At 38.2% G+C, this 23008-nt stretch overlaps 2 protein-coding genes across 10 annotated transcripts in view; one reads left to right on the top strand and one right to left on the bottom strand.

Moving 5' to 3' along the window:
* Nucleotides 1-18853, bottom strand: part of LOC129533317 (uncharacterized) — a 29565-nt gene extending 10712 nt beyond the window's left edge. The window contains exons 1-6 of one of the 5 annotated variants that reach the window (XR_010133366.1): nt 18653-18853; nt 18158-18292; nt 14838-14962; nt 6783-6855; nt 3424-3615; nt 400-2759 (exon numbers count right to left, since the gene is read on the bottom strand). Coding sequence is in view for 2 of the 5 variants with exons in the window: in XM_055385845.2 (XP_055241820.1) it covers nt 2715-2756; nt 3424-3615; nt 6783-6911 (363 nt within the window). In the remaining 3 variants the exon portion in view is untranslated. Of the gene's footprint in view, nt 1-399; nt 2760-3423; nt 3616-6782; nt 6952-14837; nt 14963-18157; nt 18293-18337; nt 18546-18652 lie in introns of those variants that run through there. The other 4 variants (XR_010133367.1, XR_010133368.1, XM_055385845.2 and 1 more) reach the window with 4 other exon arrangements.
* Nucleotides 18854-18876: 23 nt separating this feature from the next.
* ARAP2 (ArfGAP with RhoGAP domain, ankyrin repeat and PH domain 2) overlaps nt 18877-23008 on the top strand; it is a 190402-nt gene continuing 186270 nt past the window's right edge. Inside the window, exon 1 of one of the 5 annotated variants that reach the window (XM_019025871.3) lies at nt 18877-19278. The gene's annotated coding sequence lies outside the window, so the exon portion shown is untranslated. Of the gene's footprint in view, nt 19279-19369; nt 19470-19502; nt 19849-23008 lie in introns of those variants that run through there. The other 4 variants (XM_055385843.2, XM_055385840.2, XM_055385841.2 and 1 more) reach the window with 4 other exon arrangements.

Here is a 23008-nt window from a genome sequence, read left to right as displayed (position 1 = left end):
TTGGACAGGCTGGTCTCGAACTCCTGACCTCAGATGATCCACCTGCCTCAGCCTCCCAAAGTGCTGGGATTACAGGCATGAGCCATTGGGCCTGGCTGAACAAAGGAGTCTTCTAATACAAAAATATTTTCAAAACCACTAGAATTGATTCTCCACATGTGCTCAGATTTATCTATGTCCAAAAGTGAAAATATCTAAGTTTCAAGCTGAGACCATCACTACAAATATAAAATATACTCATGTAGCCCATAACGCTTAGGATTCTGTATAAAAATTTCTGTATTAAAATTCTGTCTAAAAATCCAAGTTTTTATAACATTTAGAAAAGAATACATCTTCTATTTATTTGTTAAAGAGTATCACTGTGTTTGCATGATCTCCTAAGAAACAGAAACCTACACATTTTGAAATGGTATTGCTGGGTCCAGTGAACTTGTTAATTACATTCGGTGCTTCTTGAAGGCTGCAGAATGCAGGAGAATGCTCGTCAGTTAAAAATATTACAAATCAGGACTTCTGGATTTTACAAAACAGGAGAAAATTCAGAAACATTGACCTTCAGACATTCTAAGACATTGTACTTTGTATTAATAAGCATTAGTAAGTAAATGAAAGTTACTAATGTAAGAAGTAAATGAAAATTACATACGAAGGGATTTAAAAGCTCTCTAGTACTAAACAAGAGAGCTGTAGTTATTTACAGTGCTCCTCCCAAAGTGAATGCATGGAAAAATATTTGACAAGGTAAAAAAATAAAAGAAAGAGAGATGAAAATACAGAAAATGAAATTAGAACACTATATAAGTCGAAGCCATATAAAGGGGCTCTTTTTAATTGACTCATTTTTCTTAAAGTGGTAAATTCCCTGTAAGTTAGTGTTTACTAGTTAAAGTAAGCAAAATGTGGGAAAACATTAGTCTTCAACATTGAGCCATTTGCTTTTAGTATTACAATATTTGCAATAATTTTTTTGTTGTTCCGTAGTTGTTTTTGTATATGTATCTTCAAAAGAAAATGACTTTTAATGGAAATGTCTATAAAATGTTTTTGATGTATTCTGTCTTCATGGACTTTGGAATGGGTTGCTGTTATGTTGATTTTTCTCTCACATGTAGTCCAAGTTAATCTTATAGACAATCTCATAGATAGACTGACGGTTTTCACATGTGCGTTTATATTTTTAGTTAGAATAACTGTTCTTTATTGCCTACAATGTGACTGTTTTAATTAGTGAATAGCATATTATTTATATTTTCTTATTTATGATTCATTTAATCTATTAATCCATTGATTGTCAATAGTGATCATGACTACTCCTTGACCCTTGCAGACATCTATTATTCATAGACTCATCTGCATGGGCTCAGTGTAGATCTTTCAGGCTTTAACATAATCCACAGTTAAAATTTTTTTGCTTGTTTTCTGCATTTTATTTTTTCTCTTTCCAACATAACATTTTTTTTTAAGTTAATTTTGAGTTCTGGTTTACATGTGCAGGATGTGCAGGTTTGTTACATAGGTAAACATGGGCCATGGTGGTTTGCTGTACCTATCAACCCATCACCTAGGTATTAAGTCCCCCATGGATTAGCTATTTATCCTGATGCTCTCCCTCCTCCTGGTCCCCCACAGGCCCTAGTAACCACAGTCTACATCTTAATAGCACCACAGCAATATAGGAGGTATTTGTTATCTCTAGATGGAACAGCAACTAGTTTCCGATGACTTTATATTATTTTTGAAGAAGTTGGATGCACTTTCCATCATGATCACAGAAAAATCAACACTATCCTATTCTTGTTAACAAATAATTTTGTATTGACCCAAGCTTCGTGCCATCCCAGGCAAAAAGCCTTGCTATTCAATTTCTAGCAGTAAGGATTGCCTAGTATTAACTACTTCAAAGCTAAATCAAAATATTTGATAGAACATTCATGTTTAGCCTAGAAGTGGATGATTCTATGATAAAAACTGCCAGTTGGGACTCTGTATATGTATATGTGTGTGTGTGTGTATATATATATATATATAATCCCCAAATAGATATCCTCCTTTTATTCTCTTAGTAACAGAACCCTGGAATTTAACAGAGTACATGAATGCCCAGAATAAGGATTTCATTTTTCTGCCTCTTTTGAAGTTGGATGTAGCCATTTGATTAAGGTCTAGTCTATAGAATATGGGTAAATGTAATGGACAACTTCTAGTTCTGGTCTATAAAAGTGTATACTGTGTCCTTTCTTCTTTCCGTCCAACTGAGAAGGGGATGTAATGGTAAGAACTAGAGTAGACATATTTGGCCATAGGATATATGCTGCATGTTGATAGGCTTGGTGGCTGGCTGGCAAATTGGCTGGTTTAGAGTCTGTCCAGCAGGCAAGAAGCTGGCAGGAAGGCAGGCTGAGAGTCTGCATGGCTGGCTGAGAGACTGGATTGCCAGCAGACCAAAAGTTTGGCTGGGAGGCAGGCGGAGAAGCAGGATGGCTAGCTGGCTAAGAAGATGTCTGGGAGGTTGGCCAAGGGACTAGATGTGAGGCTGGCAAAGAGGCTGGCTTGGTGGTGGCCACCAAGTTGGCTGGCTTAGAGGCTTTCTGGCAGATAGGCCGAGAGGCTGACTTGGAGGCAGGCTGAGAGGATGGCTCACTGGCTGAAAGTCCGTCTGGATGGCTGGCAGATCCAGAGGCTGGCTAGGAGGCTGGCTGAGAACATGGATGTTAGGCTGGCGGAGAGGCTGGCTGGTTGGCTAAGTTGTCAGGCTGCTAAAACAAAGAAATGACAGAAATTTATGTCTCACAGTTCTGGAGGCTGGAAGTCTAGAATCGGGATGCCAGCATGGTTGGGTATTGGTGAGGGCTCTCTTCCTGCCTGCAGACTGCTGATTTCACCTTGTATCCTCACATGGAAGAAAGAGGGCCCAATAGTTCTCTGGGGTCTCTTTTATAAGGGCTCTAATCTCATTCATGAGGGCTCTATTCTCATGACCTAATCACTTTCCTATATCTAATATCATAACATTGGGTATAAGGACTCCAACTTTGAATTGTGAGGAATACAGTCAGTCTCTAAGAGATAGAAAGAGCTGGATCTAGTCCTAGACTACTTACATGAACTAAGAGAGAATAAACTTATTTAGGTAACTGTTGTATTGTCCTTTGTTGCTGCATCCAAACAATTTTGTTAACTTATAAAACTCATATACATAAATATCCTATACTGGACTATTAAATAGAATGGTTAATTTTGGCCTAACTACTTACTCCCCTTTTGATTTTGAGCAAATTACTTAAAGTCTCTTAGCCTCAGGTTCCTATCCCTTCTGTAAAATATGGGTTGCAGCTGGGCACAGTAGCTCATACCTGTAATCCCAACACTTTGGAAGGCCTAGGTGGGTGGATAGCTTGAGCTCAGGAGTTTGAGACTAACCTGTACAACATGGCGAAACCGTCTTTTCGACCAAAATACAAAAAAATTAGCCAGGTGTGGTGGTTCATGCCTGTAGTCAGTCCCAGCTACTCGAGAGGCTGAGGCAAGAGGATTGCTTGAGCTCGGAAGACAGAAGTTGCAATGAACTGATATCACAACACTGTACTTCACTCTGGGAAACACGGTGAGACCCTGTCTCAAAAAAATAAAAAAAATTAAAAAAAAGAATTAAGAAAAAGCTGAGTTTCAGGCATAATAAACAAAATATTTTTTAAAAAATGAAGAAAATGTGGGGTTGCTATGAGGTTTAAGATAGTTAATCCACTTAAGTGCACGCCTCTATACTTGACACAAAATAAGCCTTCCCAAATAGGAGGTAGTATTATTAAAGCAGTATTTCAACCCGTTCAGTTATACAGATGTATTTTTGGGAAATAACTATCTCAAAAGTTTCTTTGGAAGTTATGTTTTTCAAGACTGCATGTCCTAAGGATACTTACAGTGATATCTTTTAGGACTTTTATTGACATTTGTTACCATGCACTAACAAATTTTCTAGGTTAAATTTTTCCATAGGATAGAGCTTTATGATCTTAACTACTAATTGGCTGTGAGAAGATTGCATTCACAATTAATTTTTAAGTAAATGTTTTAGATTTATCCTTAGGGACTTTCTCATTTCATTTCTATGAAGAGTTGGTCAATCCAACTCTTCATAGAATTGACCTACAGAGGCCCATATCGTAGGGGCTCTATAATTCTCAAATGAGCTTGTTAGCCCTACTTCTAGCTTGAAGTCTATGGACTTTGAACAGACATCTAGAATATCTGCCTGCTGGTAACATTTTAATGATCATTTAGTCTTAATTCATGCCCACCAGAAAGTTTTCAATAGCTTTGCTGCAAGAAGTAATATTCAGTAATCTTCTGTGACTGCTACCTATTGGCTATGAGATTCCCTAATTATATTGGACCACTTTTTTTTCAAAATGTGGTTCAGTAAACTAAACGCGTTGTACAAAAAGATGGTTTCCTGATCATATACATTTGGGAAATGTTAAACTAAACAAGATTAAACAGCTTTCTTTCCAGCAAGAATCCCTTGAAGACTTTAACATGGTGAAGGTAAGCCACAGATCTCCAGAAGAGAGTATTGATTGAAGGATTTTCTAGGATTACATGATCAAGTAGCTCTTGTTTTTATAAAGCACTACATATACCTAATATAAAACCGTAGTTTGGAAATGCTTATTGTTTGATTGGCTTAAGGAAGGTCATTGGAAAGCCTCATGGGTTTCTGCTGACATAACTGTCCCAACAGATTAACCATTAGTCAGATGTTTTCTTGGATCTATTTCTTGCTCCTTAAACCCCCTTAGACACTATGCATTAAAATAATCACTATTGCAAGGTTCTGCCCTCAGTCCCAGTTCTGGCTTTTGCCCTCACTGAACCTTGCAACTGAGGTCCCTGTAGGCCTAATAGCCAAGAACCTTAATTTGTTCAAGGCTTTGACATGCTATCTTGCCTAGTAAGCAAATCCATTTGCTTTGAATTCTCCATGATATTATTGTGGCTTGCGGATGACCTGCCTGGTAATGTTATTGACTGAACCCATTTATTTTCTCATGAGCTGTTACAAGTCATAAAATTATTTTCAATGCTCAATGATGCCACAAGGAACCTAATTGAAAATTAGAATTCAGAATGCATAGCTAGATTCTGAGAAATCATAACTAAATTACAAATTTGTCAAAAGAAATTCCAATCAGTAATTATTGGCTATATTATTGATACATGAGAAGATATGTGAGGGAGTGGATGGAATGCTTTGAAGACTTGGCTCTTGTTATTGTTTCATATTGTTTAGTAAGGAAATTATCATTGTGTGAAGGCCTATACCCAGGACACACCACACTCAGTGAAAGATTTCTATCAATAGCATAGATGAAAGCTGCTGTTGAAGTCTGTTATCTGGGCTAACTTTTGGCTATGGATGCAAGAAGCCATTTTAATAGTCTAGCTCCAGTCACTATTTAAACTAATAAACTCCAGTCCCATAGGGAGTTGGTCTGATATAGTAATTACAGTGAGCTAAGCTATGCATCTGACAGTGATACTAAACTTGAGTTCCAGCTCTACTGTTTACAAAGTAGGTGACCTTAAGCAAGTTAACTCTTAAACCTCCTAAATACCCTCATTTATAAAATGAGGCTAGTAATAGAATCTAATTCATGGAGTTGCTGTGAGGATTGAAAAAGATAGTTTATGTACTGGGCTTGCATATGGGTAGTATTTAATAAATATAACCCTAGTATTAGTTATTAATTAGTATTAGTATTAGTTATTATTCATAATAAAAAGAGATTATGTACTGGGCTTGAATATGGATAGTATTTAAAAAATATAAACTGGCCGGGTGCAGTGGCTCATACCTGTAATCCCAGCACTTTGAGAGGCTGAGGCGGGTGGATCACAAGGTCAATAGATCAAGACCAGCCTGGCCAATATGGTGAAACCCCGTGTCTACTAAAATTACAAAAAAAATTAGCTGGACATGGTGGCATGCACCTGTAGTCCCAGCTACGCGGGAGGCTGAGGCAGAAGAATCACTTGAACTTGGGAGGTGGTGGTTGCAGTGAACCGAGATCACACCACTGCACTCCAGCCTGGCTACAGAGCGAGACTCCGTCTCAAAAAAAAAAAAAAAAGTATATATATATATGTGTGTGTGTGTGTGTGTGTGTATAATAAAATAAAAAATATAACCCTAGTATTAGTTATAAATTAGTATTAGTTTTTATTATTAATAATAAAGTTATTTATGTACTGGGCTTGCATACAGGTAGTATTTGATAAATATGACTACCCACACATACATGCATGCACACACTCCTTTAATAATAAAAAACTCCAGCCTTGTTGATGTAGTGGCTTGTTTTTTTCTAACTCCAGTCTCCTGAATGATATACTTGGCCAAAGGCTCTTATCTCTTATTCTTAGTTTATGTCAGATATAGTGTGCAAAGCAAGTTTGAGGTTCAGCACTGAAGAAGGTAGGACATCAATTCACACATCAGAGGCAAATGCCAGCAGTGTATCTTGAACTTTACTAGAGGCTGTAGGGACTATGAGAGAAGATTGCGGTAGGCCTCTGGGGACACTTAATTTATTAAAGAAACTTAATGCACCAAAAAGGGACCCAAGAGGGATGTTAAAAGCTGCTGCTAGAGAGGAAGTATTCCCAGAACCTCAGGAGCAGCTGGAGGACTCCGGACTCTAGCAGTGGTTGGCCGGTGGTGGGTGGGGGATGGAATAGAAAAGAGAAAGTAAGAGCCAGAAAATTACAATTGCACTCACCAATTCACAGACTGTCCTTCCTCTCAATCTCCTTTTCCCCTTGACTTTACCCTTGAGGGGCCAGATGCAGCAGCTAGTGAACAAGCGAGGAAGTGAACATGTGGGAAGAAAAAGTTTAGCCTTCTCCATTTCACTCACCACACCGAAACAAGCGAGAAAGGCTTTCCGATTTAAAGCAGGCTTGTAAGAGAGGGGTGGTGACTGAGCACAGTAGGCTTTATAACGAATGAACTATACTAGAGATAGTCTTGCATACTAGATTAGACCAGACACTTTTATAATATAAATTTTCTTGTCATTGACACAGATGAGAAGACCTAGGAGACCCACCCTATATTTCATTGGGGGGCAGGAGAAGTGTAAGTTCAGAAGCACAGTTTGGAAGGGACAATAAAAGAAAAACTTCAGTCCTTTATATTTCATTGTTCCCTGTTCAGTTCTGCTGTCTCAATAAAACATTTACCCATCTAATAATTATTCAAATGTTTTGCTTTTTATTTAGAAGTTCACTCTGTAGATTATAAAGATAATCTAATAAATTAAGTTGCTTTCTTTTATAAAAAAAATTGCTTTGTAAAAACTGTCTTCACCCAGAGCATAGAAGGAGTATTTCCTGTGCTGTTTCGTTTTTTTGTTTTTTTGTTTTTTTTTTGGAGATGAATGAAAAACAAAAATCTCCTTTTTTTAGTGTCCTAGAAACTGTTTTGAAAAAGCCAAGCATTCATGGCTGAATGAAGGCATGAGCAGTAGTTCCTTTATAAGTGAAAGAAAGAACAGTTCAATCAAGCATGACTACCACAGTTTCCTTAAAATGTTTGCAAAATCTACTGGGCAGACACCATGTTTTCTGATTGCTAAACTAGATTGAAGTAATGTGGGTATGAGAGTTTCCACAGGAAAGAACACAAAACATGACACAGGATGCCACAGAAGCCATGTGGAGTGAAGGAAATGCAAACCTGTGAGTTAGGCCTTTGAAGCTCTGTGCACCTGCTGTTCAGCATAACCGAGATGGTATGTCATATTTCACACATAGAAAAATGATCAAATGGCAGATAGATACCTTTTCTAAAAAAAAGTGTTTTAGAGAAATTGAGAACACTACCTTTTCAGATAGAAAAACAGGATATATGGATTTTTGTTTTCTAAAGTAAGAACAGCAGATTTCACTGGCATACAAGTTACTAGCAACTGATGTACACACTGTACATTAAGTCAATGATTAATGTCTTTTTAAATCATGTGTCAATTTCTGGAACTAGCTACAGGGAAAGTAATTAGGTTAGCATCTTTACTGTCCAATCTACCAAAAACTTTTCATGAAGTGCTGACACATTCTTATTCTCTGTTCCCCTTCCTCCAATCTATTTTTAGTTACTTGGTTTGGGGATAATTATTGAATTTGTTTATATAAAACAAAAGGGGCCTCTCACATTAAAACAAATTAAATCTTCCCTAATTGCTTAGAATTCGACTGTAGAAAATGGAAGGATGAATTCACTGGATGTCCTTTTTATTTCTCTAAACCCAGAAGTATTGAATTATAAATACAAAATAATTTTATGAAGACCTCAAAAAGATTAATTATTCCTATGTATTATCTGTTATATTATGGTCTATAAATGCTCATATGCCATGACAATTCTATAGATTAGACTGTGGACTTCTTTGCACACATGGTATGCCACTATAGTAGAGTGGGTGAAAAGATGGCCCTGAAATCGTATATGAGCTATCTAGTAATGCATTTGAAATTTAATCTCCCTGCATCTCCATGTGTTCAGCTGAAATATGGGCATAATAACAGTATCTTTCATTAAAGGTTATTTTGAAGATTTTATAAGGTAAGGAAATAAAGTGAATTACATTGTCCCCTCTTAAATCCACTCAATGACTTTCTATTGTCCTTTTGATAAAATCTCCACCCCTGAACATGGCCTCTAAGGCCCTACATGATGTAGCTACCTGTACATCCAACTTCATCTTGTCTACTCTATTCACTATCTAGCTGAAAGCTTTTTTTCTTTTTCAGTTCCTCCGAAGTTCCTGCTTTTTGCTGCCTCCAAGGTTTCACAAATTCTCTTTTTTGCCTAGAACACATCTCCGCCCTCCTCCTCACAGCACACATAGCTCCCTCCCACCCAGCCTTCACATCTCAGTTTAAATGTCACTTGCTTTTAAAAGGACTTTTCAGATTTACCAATCAAAAATCATCCCTTCTCCTTATTTTTCTGTAGCATAGAATGTTGTTTTTAATATTTACCACAAATGTTTGTGGTACCTGGTTTGAAATGAATGGACAGACAGACAAGAATCAGGCAGAAGAGTAATTCAATACTTCTTTTATTAATTTTAGGCATGTCAGGCTCTGGAAGCTATGGTTAGATCCAAACTTCCCATAGGTCTTATAGCTTGGAAGAACAACACAGAATTCTGGCTTTCTGAGGGCATCCCACACAAAAAGAAAGAGGAGACGAAGGAGAAGGGATCATCGGGCCAGTGCCTCCTTCCAAACCACCAAAAAATAAATTACTGACCTATCACAGGCTGAAGGTGTGGACTGGAATGCAGAGAAGGCAAAAAAAAGTTAGGAGGGTTAGAAACTCCCTCCATCTGAACTAAAGACTGAAAAAGCATTTCCTCCATCTCAACTAAAATTTGTGAACTTGAACCATATGCACTGTTTTTGAGGTTAGAGACAAATATAACCATATTCATATGATTTAAATATAATTATACATGGAAATGTATACACATGGAAATATGTATGTATGCATGCCTAGGTATGCTATGGAGTCTATGTAATATAGATTTATATATGTATACTATACATATAGCATGTGATATGTAATATTTGTGTGTATTCATAATACATGTATATGCCATACACACACATACATATGTACACATTTGTGTGATTATTTGGGTAATATTTGCTCTGCAATCATTCTGTAAGCTCTAAAATGAGAGTGAAGTAGATCTACTTTGCTTACCACTGTATCTTTGTGGTTCATCACAAAATATCTATAAAAATTAGTTGAATAATAGCTGTAAGGCGTTTGACATGTAATTTGACTTAAGAACTCAGTAGATGGCACCTATTATGATTGTACTGCTTCTGCTTGTGCCGATAAAATAGTCTTAATGTGTTGGGTATTAAATTTTGATCTGGACTGTATATTTGTAAGACTTCCATTTCAGAAATTCATAAGCTTGCCTCAAAGGTTGCTCATACTGTTTGTCCTTAATGGATTATAATTTCAGGTAACATCTCCTAGTTGCAACCTCCACAGCACTGGAGTCATAACCCCAAGGAGAAACAGGGTGAGGAGGGACTATAGCAAACTAAACAGTGCATGTCCTGCCCAAAAAGGGCAGCCAGTTTTCCAATCCATTTTTTTTTTGAGATGGAGTCTCACTCTATTGCCCAGGCTGGAGTGCAATGGCACAGTCTTGGATCACTGTAAGGCTTGTACCGCCACCTGGCTTCAAGAGATTCTCCTGCCTCAGCCTCCCAAGTAGGTGGGATTACAGGCATGCACCACCATACCCAGCTAATGTGTATTTTTAGTAGAGATGGGTTTTCACCATGTTGGTCAGGCTGTTCTCGAACTCCTGACCTCAGGTGATCCACCAGCCTCAACCTCCCAAAGTGCTGAGATTACAGGCATGAGCCACCCCACCCAGCCTCCAATCCATTTAGACTTGCTTTGGCAAGTGTGAATGCAGTACTAGCAGGCCATCTGATTTTTTTTTCAAGAGAAGCTAAAATTCCTATTTTAAAATAAAAATATACATTTTGAAAACTAAAAATTTCTGTGGTCTGAATCATACTGTGAACTTTTTGCCTTCATGCTACTCACAGGCAGTTAGTTTGTGACCTCTGCTTTTAGAACAGTTGTCTTGTGGTCTGAGGTTTTATTAATACTTTTAGTGTATTTCACTTACCTTTCACATTGATATTATTCTGTGCTTTTCAAATAAGTTTTAACAGCTGAATTTCAGTGCTTTATAAGAAATCTATTTCTAGCTGTTGCTTTTGCATTTCTACCTGTCTTTTGCTTCTCCAAATCCCTCTTCCATTTTTTTCTTGATGTCAGAAGAGCTTTTAAAGCTAATTATCTATTTTAAGTATAACATTTTTCACAAAAAGGAAAAAATGGAACTACACAGTATTTTCAAGCCACAGCACAAATAAATCCATTTTTCATGTGTTTAGTAAACTCAACTACAGACATACATGAGAAGAACTGACACATTAAAGTGGAAGCAATGAATTTATATACAGTCAATGTATTCTGTCTATAAATCCACTGGGCAAAAATTAGGTTTTCTTTCATTTTTCTTAGGAATAATTTTTCTTTTCTTTTTCTTTACAATTCAACTTTTCTTTCAGACTCAAGTGGTATATACGCAGGTTTGTTACTTGACTCTGAGGCTTAGGGTGTGAATGATTCTATCACCAAGTGGTTAGCATAGTACCCAATAGGTCGTTTTGTAGCCCTTACCCCCCTACCCTTTCTCCCCATCTAGAAGTCTCCAGTGACTACTGCTGTCATCTTTATGTCCACAGGTACCCAATGCTTAGCTTCCACTTGTGAAAACATGCAATATTTGGTTTTGTGTTTCTGAGTTAATTCATTTATGGTAATGGCCCATATCTGTATCCATGTTGCTGCAAAAGACATCATTTTGTTCTTTTTTATTGCTGAGTAGTATTCTATGTTGTATATGTACCACATTTTCTTTATCCATCCACCCTTGATGGGAATCTAAGTTTGTTCCACGTCTGTGCTATTGTGTATAGTAATGAGATGAATATATGAGCACGTGCATCTTTTTGGTAGAATGATTTATTTTCCTTTGGGTATATACCCATTAAAGGGATTGGTGGTTTGAATGGTAGTTCAACTTAGTTCTTTGAGAAATTTCCAAACTCCTCTTCACAGTGGCTGAACAAATTTACACTCCCACCAACAGTGTATAACCATTCCCTTTTCTCTGCAGCCTCACCAACATCATTTATTTTTTGACATTTTAATAATAATAGCCACTCTGACTGGTGTGAGGTGGTATCTTACAGTTTTCATTTACATTTCTGGTTTTCATTTGTATTTCATTTTTGATGATTAGTGATGTTGAGCATTTTTTTTTCATATTTTTGTTGGCCACTTGCATGCCTCATTTTGAGAAATGTCTACTCATGTCCTTTGCCCACTTTTTAATGGTGTTATTTGTTTTTTGCTTCTTGAATTCCTCAAGTTCTTTATAGACTCTGGACATGAGACCTCTGTCAGATGCATAATTTGCAAATATTTTCTCCCATGCAATGATTTTTCTTAGGAAACATTTTTCCGTAGAAAAATAAAACTAGATTTTTATGTTAGCAGTGGCAGAAACTACTGGATGTCAACGAATTTAAAATGCAAATTTAAAATTTAAAATAAATAATTACTTAGAATTTTTATACACTGTATATCTACAAAAACGTTCTTTGAGATTTTTTAGACATAGATTTTTATCAAATATCACACAAAATCACACTGCTCTGTTTCCTTGTCTTTCTGTGGAAACGCAGTGCAATTTTTTGAAGATGTTTTGAGTCACAAACTCAACATATGCAGCACTGTTGATGCAAGTAACTCAAATGAAGTGATGACAATATAAAACATTTATGATCAAGTTCAGGAGCGTGTAGGCAGTGACAATTATGTTGTGACTGCCACCTGGCCAACAGTAATTCATTTTAAGATGAATTCCTCTTTCAGAAGAAGTCAAGTTTAAAAATATGCATATTAGTATTAATGAAACACTCTCATCTATAGTGCTTAAATGAGTTTCTGAAATATTAATTTTATAGGAAAACATTTTACTTTTCTTTAAACTTTAAAATGATTTTTTAAAACCTATGTTTAAAAATAAATTATTTCCACAATACCATCAATTTTTGGTCAATGATTGAATTGACTGAATATTTTTCACTGCTCCTTTGTCTAGGGTAACCTGCAGTGCCATCTCACTGAACTGCTCTCTTGCCTCAAGAAAGAATGAATAAAACTTTCAAAGTAACTCATAGCTTGTAACAAGGAACTGAAAGCAGTCAACATAATGAATATAAACATTTCAAACTTGATAAAAACAAACATTTACCTAAAGCTCTAGGTTGGGTACTTCAGGAAATACAAATAGTAATAAAAATATTCCAGGCCAGGCACAGTGGCTCACGCCTGTAATCCTAACACTTTGGGAGGTCGAGGCAGGAGAATCACTTGAGGTCAGGAGTTCGAGACCAGCCTGGCTTACATGGTGAAACCCCATCTCTACTAAAAATACAAAAATTGGCTGGGCGTGGTGGCAGGCACCTGTAATCCCAACTACTGGGGAGGCTGAGGCAGGAGAATCACTTGAACCCGGGGGGCAGAGGTTGCAGTGAGCTGGGATCACACCATTATACTCTAGCCTGGACGACAAGAGCGAAACTCTGTCTCAAAAAATAAAATAAAATAAAATAATAAAAATAAATAAACAAATAAATAAATAAATAAATAAATAAATGAAGTATTCCAAGTATGCATAATGCAAGACTGACTGACAAGAGTACTCAATAGAGATTTTTTTAAAAAAAAGGGCAGTAGGAGAATCAGGAGAAAGTATTATAAATTCCTAAATATAAGGTACATCATTTCCCCCAAATAAATAGTGCCTCAGAACAAAAGGTCCTTATTATCAAAATGTTAAAAAGCCTTCTCTGAGGCATCACAGCATAATACTTAATGCATGTACTTTGAATTCACATTATCTCAACGCCTGATTACCTTATTTACTACTTGTGAGTTCTTGGATAACCTTTCAGTTTCATCATTGGCTAAAAGGGAGATACTGATATTACTTACCTCCTACCCCTGTTGAGAGAATTTACAAAGCTAATAATGTGTCACAATGCCTGGTACAAAAATATATGTGTCATAATTTATTTATTATTTCTATATTTCCTCCCATTATTGTACATTAATCTGAATGGCAAACTACTAAACTCCTGAGGTTGAAGAGGTATCTGAACTCCCATGTTTACTGCAGCACGGGTCACAATATCTATGATATGGAATCAACTTCTGGCTATCAGTGAATCAATGGATTAAAAAAAAATGTGGCATGTATACACAACAGAATACTATTCAGCCTTAAAAAAGAGGAAAATCATATCATTTGTGACAATGTAAATGAACCTAGTGGGAATTATGTTAAGTGAAATAAACAAGGCACAGAAAGACAAATATTGTTATCTCACTTACACATGTAATCTAAAAAAGCTGAATTTATAGGAGAGTGGAATGGTACTTAGCGGGCTGGGAAAGGGGGGAGTTGGGGTGATACTGGCGAAAGGATACAAAATTTCGGTTAGATAGAATAAATAAGTTCAAGAGATCTAGCACACAATATGGTGATTAAAGTTAATAACAATGTACTGTATTCTTAAAAATCCCTGAGAAAGTAGATTTTAAGTGTTCTTACCACAAAAAAAAAAAGAATGCAAGGTAGAGCATATGTTAACTATCTAGTTTTAGCCATTCTACAATGTAAACATATTCAAAACATGTTGTCCATGATAAATATATACATTTTTATTTGTCAATTAAAACTTTAAAAAAGAATTTACCTTTTTCCAGGCTAAAAAGAAAGCTTGTATCTAAAGCAGAGAATAAGCTACTGAACAAATAAATATAAGAGGATGTGAAGAAAAATGTCTTAGCCAAAACTCCCCCAGAAAATACAGCCTGAGGCAAAAACCTATATGTGAACACTTTACTGGGGAGTGGATCCCTGGGAGCAGGGCTGAAGGATAGGGCTGAGATGGTGTACAGAAAAGCAAGAAAAAAAATATCAGAAATATGCCTGTAGTGGCCAGGTTCGGTGGCTCATGCCTGTAATCCAGCACTTTGGGAGGTCGAGGTGGGCGAATCACTTGAGGCCAGGGGTTTGAGACCAGCTTGGTCAACATGGAGAAACCCCGTCTCTACTAAAAATACAAAATTAGCCGGGCATGGCAGTGCATACCTGTAATCCCAGCTACTCAGGAGGCTGAGGCAGGAGAATCACTTGAATCCAGGAGGTGAAGGTTGCAGAGAGCCGAGATTGCACTACTACATTCCAGCCTGGGTGACAGAGTGATGAGACTATGTCTCAAAAAAAAAAAAAAAAAAAAAAAGAAAAGAGAAAAGAAAAAATCAGCCCATAGTGATGAAGTCGTTGAATGTTAAAATTCGAAAATGTGAATTAAAATATTTCATAAAATATAAGTGGAAATAACAGTATAGTTTAAAATATAATTTTACTTCTATAGATATTCATATAAATTGATGAATTAAATAAGTAGACATTTGCTTATTTTATCTATATACCTAATTTTCATATTTGGCAAAAGCAATACTGGATTTTCTTTTGGAAAAACAAAAGGAAAGATTATTTTAAATCCTGTTGTGTACATAATTCCGAGTATCAGAGATTTCGAAAGTCTTGAGAAAGAGGTAGGATTTGAATCAAATCTTGAAGAATAATTTGAGAAGATAAACTAAAAGTAAATGCATTGAGGGGTTACTATTTTTTTACGTGCTGTAGATATACAATCATATTAAATTCTTATAGGTATTATTATTCTCAGTTTACATATGGGGAAACTGAGGCTCAGGTAAGTTAATGAATTTGCTTAAAAAAATGCTGCAACCTATACTGGTTCCATCTTGAATGCAGCCTTTTCCAAGCCTTCTACTTTCTTCAAGACACAATACAGTGCAGAATAGATCCTGGAGAAGACTGGGTTGGAATTCTCCCTCCCGTACAGTCCTAATTGTTTGATTTGTGTAAAGTATTCAATTTTTCTGTCTCTTAAGTTTTCTTATCAAGGAGATAACATCTCTCCAAGGAACTGTTGAGATACTTAAATGAGCTCTTGTAATTAAAATGCCTGGAATAGCAATTGGCACACAGTGCTCAATGGGTATTAGCCATCATGTTGTAAGAAAAAGTAGGAGGAGGAAAAGGAGGGAGAGAGGAGAGAGTGAGGAGGAGGAGGAGAGGAGGAAGATTTTCACTCTCTCAAATTGTCTCCTCCACAAGTAGAGCAATAAGAGATCACAATAGTAAATACGTAGATAGGCATAGACACATCTTTACCTGCTTTTTCACTAAAAATCTGGGAAAAATGTGCAGGAGCTCGTCATTGTGGAATCATTTCAGCCTAGATGAAAATTACTGGGAATATATGTTCCAATGGTCTTGAGAGTAAACATGTTTTCATACCTTTTTTTTTTTTTTTTTTTTTTTTTTTGGCGGAGGGGGGATGGAGTTTCAGTCTCGTTGTCCGGGCTGGAGTCTGGAGTGCAATGGTGCAATCTCGGCTCACTGCAACCTCCACCTCCCAGGTTCAAGCGATTCTCCTGCCTCAGCCTCCTGAGTAGCTGGGATTACAGGCATGCACCACCATATCCAGCTAATTTTTTTGTATTTTTAGTAGAGATGGGGTTTCGCCATGTTGGCCAGGCTGGTCTCGAACTCCAGACCTCAGGTTATCTGCCCGCCTCTGCCTCCCAAAGTGCTGGGATTACAGGCGTGAGCCACTGTGCCTGGCCCATACCTTAATCCTTGTAAAGCCAATTTCCCTGTGTACTTTGCTCTCTGAATACCTCACTGTGAAGGTTGCAAAATAAAAAATTTATACCCTAAGAATATAGCCTAAATGTATTCAATGTATTCACTATTTACTACTTAACCTCTTTAAGTTTCAATTAAACCTATATTTATAAAATTGAAAAAACAATTTTAACTCACACATGTTGTGTATACACAGCATATATGTTAGGTATTTGACTAGAGTCTGGTGACTATCGATCAATTAATAAAAGGTAGCTTTTGCCATATTTCCTCAGACATTTTTATTTTCCTCCATATATTAAGATTCATTAAACCAGAATACATCTTATAACTAATGTATACATTCAATAAGTGAGCATTGTTCTTCTTTATTTCCCAGGGCTATTATGAAGTCATTGTTGTACCTTGTAGCATTTACCTTTATTTCCCCTTAGAAAACACTAAATCCAGAGATTGCATTGTATTTGCTAACCACTGTATTTTCAAAATGCCAAACAGTGATTAATAATTTTTAAACAATAAATGACTGAATAATAATCAAAGAACTAAGATATTTTTGCGAAGAGGGAGAGAGACAATTTCTCAATTAGTTTATAAAATCTACCAAGCGAAGTAACTTGAGGACAAAGCAATGCTTGAACCTCCCACACATAAGATAACTGATCTAATAATTTTTATTTATAACCCACCTTGCTTAGAGAAGGACCGAAGATGGCTTACAGTGATAAAAATAGAGCCAGGCATGGTGGCTCACGCCTGTAATCTCAGCACTTCTGGAGGCCAATGCAGGCGGATCACTTGAGGCCATGAGTTTCAGACCACCCTGGCCAACATGGTGAAACCCTGCCTCTACTAAAAACACGAAAATTAGCTAGGCGTGGTGGTGCATGCCTGTAATCCCAGCTACTCAGGAGGCTGAGGCGGGAGAATGGTTTGAACCCAGGAGGCGGAGGCTGCAGTGAGCTGAGATCGCGCCACTGCTCTCCACGCTCCAGCCTGGGCGATACAGCGGGACTCAGTCGAAAACAAAAACAAAAAAGAGAGAGATAAAAAAAAAAAAGAGAAGTATGTGAGAATTTGCAGAGGGAAAAGGGAAAAAGAACAAAAGAAACACACACACACACAGAATGAAGCCAGAAAAGAGCCACATAAGTAAAATTCCTCCTATAAATGCTATAGGTATCCAGAAAAAAAGTTCCCGTGGTTTGGAAAATATCAATAAAACTTTCCTGGTGGAAATGATGTCGGCTATGAGGTATTAAGTTCAAAAGGAACTGGATATTTGGTATCTCTAGTAAGACAGAGCTGCTTCAGAGTCTCCCCAGGGAAAGACGGTGCTTTTGGGCAGGTAGTTAGTGTGGGTGAAGGTGATGACTGAAGAATCCTAAGGGCCCAGGCTCCTGGGAAGCCTCTCTCTTTCTGCACTTCACCAGTTATCTCATTTTCATAATAAGGTCTGCACTTTCCTTAATTGCTTCACTTCCATCAACAAGAACAGGGGAAAGATAAATACATTTCACCTTTTAATGAAGAGAATTTCAGGTAGTCTGTGGGAGATGTTTATAAAAAAAAAAAAAAAAAAAAGCTGGTAGGGGGCAGTGTCTCACGCCTGTAATCCCAGCACTTTGGGAGGCCGAGGCAGGTGGATCACTTGAGGTCAGGAGTTTGAGACCAGCCTGGGCAACAAGGCGAAACTCCGTCTATACCAAAAATACAAATAAAATTACCTTGGCTGATGGTGCGTGCCTGTAATCCCAGCTACTTGGGAGGCTGACGTGGGAGAATAGCTTGGACCCAGAGGCGGAGGCGCAATGAGCTGAGATTGCCCCACTACACTCCAGCCTGGGTGACAAAGTGAGACCCTGTCTCAAAAAAAAAAAAAAAAAGGAGTTGGTCTGTGAACTCACTTGCAAATAACTGGATTTTACGGACGCTTAGATATTTGGAGGTCCACAAGGGTTCTTTGGGATCCCCTATTTTCCTTCGCTGCCTCCTTTGTCAGAGTCCAACTCAAAGGGGAAATGCCCCTCTGGGATCTAACCACCACAGGTGCAAGAAGGAGCAAATTTACATAGAAGCAGCCTGGGGAAAATAGTGCCCTAGATGAGTCTTCAGTTTGGGAAACGCTGAGCTAACACTTTAAGTACTTGGAAGAGTAATACTAATAATCAGTCGTGGCGAGGTTCCGCCCATTTGACATTCAACCCCCCATGAGTGCGCACAGACAAACCCACTGGCCAGGAGGAGCCAACACAAGGTCCTGGGCATCTCCGTCCCAGGAAGGTGGGTAATGCCCTTGTCGCTCTGGGCTCCAGGGCGCGCCCCCGCAGCTTCCCCAGCGGGGTCTGACGCCTCCGGGCCGAGGTGCGCCAGGTGGCGAGGGTGCCAGGCGCGGCCAAGTCGCGGCGGTCTGAGTCAGTCACCCAACTATGCTGCGGAACCAGGGAGGCCGGCTGGGCCGCCCCCGCCGTTGAGCTCCGGCTTCCCCCGCGCGGGGCGCCTGCTCCCCGCCCCCGCGGGCGGAGAGGAAGCGGCGGCCGAGGCGAGGAGCGGGCGCCGGGCTCGGCGTTTCCGGAGCTGAGCGCGGGTCCGCGGCCCGCGCTCCCCGCGTTCCCCGCCTCCAGGTGCGGCGGCCGCGACACGCCGGCCCCACTAACAGCGCCGCCCGCGCGGCCGCCGCCAGGCAGCAGAGGCGGCTGCGGACAGCCGGCGGGGACCGGGAAGGAGGAGGCCTGGCGCCTCCGGCAGAGGGGCGAGGACCGAGCGCCCAAGGCTGGGAGAGACGCCGGCGCTGAGCTTCCCAGCGCCGCCTCACCTCGCTCTTCGAACTCCGCGACCCGAGCGCAAGGCGAGTACCCGGGGCCTCGGGAAGGCTGGGCCGGGATGGCCCACGCGGGGGTGGGAGGACCCTGTCTGGAGGGGCTGGGGCTTTTCGGCACTTCACCGGGTAAATTTCCTCAGCGCAAAGTGCTCGGCTCTGGTGTCCGCCCCTTGGATTTCGCTCCCGCGTGTGGGCGTCTGAAGGGAAACCAGAAGCCGGTAAGTGATCCAAGAACTCCACTTCTGGGATTTGACCCGGGAGGGTGAGGATCCGGATAGACAGCTAGACACTCCCTCCATTCCTCTCCCCTACCTCCAAATAAGAAGAAGCTGTAGTGAGTTTCAGGCACCAAGTTATTTACTCGGTAGAGATCATGACTTTGCCCGGGTGTCTGTGCTGCCCCGCACCCTGCTTGTTAACCACGTTAAGACGACTGGCCTGTTAATTAACTTTAATTACGATCATTTGGCCTCCACCTGCCTGAACCCCATACCTTACACGGGAACCTGAATGATGTGAGTTTACCAGATTGATCTTTCTTGTTTACTTTTGGAGACAGTTCTCTTGGGAGAAGTGGTGTCCATCCTATTTAATAAAGTAAGTTTTATTTTATCTAATTCTGGCTTGTTTTCTTAAACACCTCCTACCTTGAGGTGATCTGGAGTTATTTTGATTTGGGGAAAGGGTTCATGGATTATATAGTCTTTGATAATTAGAGGAAAATACAAGAAAATAAGCTAATTTGTGTGGAATAATGACATCTTAGGCTGTTGTAAGTAGGTATCCTGATAGCAAATTCTTTTTTTTTTTTTTTTTTTTTTTTGCAAGCTTGTCCTTGAAGTAGGCTGCTCAGTAGAATACAGCCTTCGGTTTAAAAAAAAATCAAGAAGTGTATTGAAAATAAGCTATTTTTAAAAGTACATTTAATAAGATGTCATTGTTATTACTCATAATAGTATTGTACTTACAAGCTCAGTATTGATTTCTCTGCACTTAAGCACTCTACACCCCCACAGGCCCATGGAACTTTGCCCATAAGTAATTGGAAGATAAAAAGGAAGCTAACTTTTTTTAAGGAAAAAAAGAGAAATACCTTTCAACTCTTTTTTTCTTAACTCTTATTTATGACTTCCATACACTTACAGGAGAAATATTGAGAGAAAATACTCGTGACATTCTTTGTCCAACAACGTTTAAAGAAGAAAAAAAAGTGGGTCATGGAACTAGGCTAGGGTTAAGTGCAAATATCTTCCTGGCTTCTTTCTAAACATGTTTAACACATACACATTTAAGGTGGTTCCTAACACGAAGAGGGTTTTATATAGATTTGTCAGTACTCAAAGATTTATTTGAATTAAAATGTACCTAGAGGGTAAGTGAGAAAGCTTGTTAAAACGTATTTATATGGGTGTGCTTGTGTTTGTATTTTTTCCTTCGTCTGTAAACCTGTCAGATTTCATGTGGCTTGTCTGTAAAAGGAGAAGCTGATGGTACGTTTAAAAACAAATTCTTGTTTTTCTAATATAACTGCAAACTCCTTGCAGTGTAAGGCTCATGGATATGCAATAATATCAGATCCAACTATTCTTGGATACTGTCGATAAGTATAGAACTCAGATTATAATGAATTACAGTTTTAAGAACTTTAACGCATTGAAACTATGAAGTTTTTAAAGTCTACGTAGGATTCTGGGTTATAGACTTCATGATACATGAGAAGTTTTTTTTTGTTGTTGTTGTTTCGTTTTGTTACTTTCTAACCCACCTCCCTGCAACTGTGAGAAAGTTTGGTGAAAGTGACTATAAAAATGCTAAGTATAAATAATAGTCATTGCTTTAATAGTTTTCTTTTAGCATACATTTCCACCTGTCCTCATTTATTTATTGACACATTTCTTGGATACAATCTTTGCACATGCTACATTGTAAGAATTTTGGGAATTCTTGGTGAAATATTAATTAGGTAGAGGACTTCTTAATAATCTGGGAAATATGTCTTAGCTTTAACCACATATGGTGGATGTGAGATTAGAGGCTATGAGACGCTGTCTTAATCTTTTCTGCAAAGTTCTGGACCTTGTAATTTATCATTTTAGTTATTACTTCTAAGTATTGGCCAGATTAAATATATAATGGTAGTTAAACCATTTTGCTCACTTGTTTCTTCTTTAAATGAAACAGTACTTAATCGTATTCTCCTCACGTGATCTTTTCTAGTTAGAAAGTTGTCCTGTGAAATTTTGTTTCAGTTTCTGTTCAGCACAAGCTTACTTATTTACCCATGCTGCAGAGAAAACAAAGGAGGCCTGATTTGGGTTGAAGCAGTGGTTTAGGTGGCAGATTTGAGATTTTTTAGAGTTCCTGAGAACTCATGAAGGATGATGGGGCCACTTCTCCATGTATTTAAAACAATACTAAAATATAAAACCATGTGGAGATTAAGGTCATAAAACTGGATTTTTCTCACCATTACAATTTAAGTGGTTTTTTTTTGAAATATATCAAATTCTTTGCAAAAAGTTGTTTTTTTGTGGTGTCTTTGGTATTCTTTATTGGCACTTACTGAGTAATAATGAACTGATTGTTCATATACGTGCCGTTTACCTTTTCTTATAGTCATGTCTAATCTACCCTTTTAGATTGTAAACTCTTGGAGGGAAGACTGTATCTTCACTTTCTTTGTAGCCCTTAGCACTGTTGTCAAATGAGATAGTAGATGCTGTTATCTTGAACACCAAATATCTCCCTCTCTTATCTTGGAGCGAGTAGTGTTGCTTAATATATATTGAATGAATGCATGTTAAAAAATGGTCCAGTAAGGTAGGAGACGTTTTCTGAAATGCCCTCTTTTTATAAGAAAAAGAAACTTTGACAATTGCTAAACCAATAGGAATAAACCCTCAAACTCAGTTGGAAAAGAGGTCAGAGTACTATTTATAAATGCAAAGAGAGGAAACACAGTAGGCTGTTCTGAAACATCTGGTTGTTTGTCTAAAAATATGACTTACATTCAGAGAAATGATGGAGTATACATTTATACAAAAGTTTTAAAATTCTGCTTTTGTAGAAACTCTAGAAGAATACGTTATTCTCTGATATCCCAAGAATTATGGCTTTACCTTAGGGATCTCTCTACATTAGAATTTTTAAAAATTCTCAAATCTTAGTAAATTAACTTAAAATCTGGATGGACAGCTTGAAAGACAAAAGACTTACAGAAGCTAAGGAGATTATCAAGCATTTAACTATTGTGATATTATCCAGAACACCTAAACCTAGGTATCTCCTATGCTACTAATATGTTCTTTTACTAAGTAAAGGAATTTGTACTTGTGGCCTTCACTGGATGGAAATTGTTTTTAAGTTTTAGGTTTTTTTATTGTGTTTTTTCAGATTGTGCTATAAGTAAAATAATCAAAACATAGCTTAGACAATCCTTACTCCTTGATCAAAGCTATGAAATGATTTTGCCCAGAGCCTACCTATTTTCAGCTAAAATTTCCATTATTCTCCATCCAGAAGACACTAATTAAATGCTTGTTGCTTACCAGGCACTGTTCTAAGATTTTAATGCATATGCGCTCATTTCATCCTCAAAATATCCCCGTGAGGTAGGCACTATTATTTTCCCTGCTTACAAATGACAGCAGTGAGGCTCAGGAAAAGAGAGAAATTCTCCCAAGGCCACACAGGTAGCACATGGCAGAGCTGGAATCCCTGGTAAATCACTGTGCTTTGTGTCCCAGGTGTTAAGTCT

The sequence above is a fragment of the Gorilla gorilla genome, chromosome 3 (genome assembly GCF_029281585.2).
Source record: "Gorilla gorilla gorilla isolate KB3781 chromosome 3, NHGRI_mGorGor1-v2.1_pri, whole genome shotgun sequence".
Taxonomy (NCBI): domain Eukaryota; kingdom Metazoa; phylum Chordata; class Mammalia; order Primates; family Hominidae; genus Gorilla; species Gorilla gorilla.
This window is presented reverse-complemented; position numbering and strand designations above follow the sequence as displayed.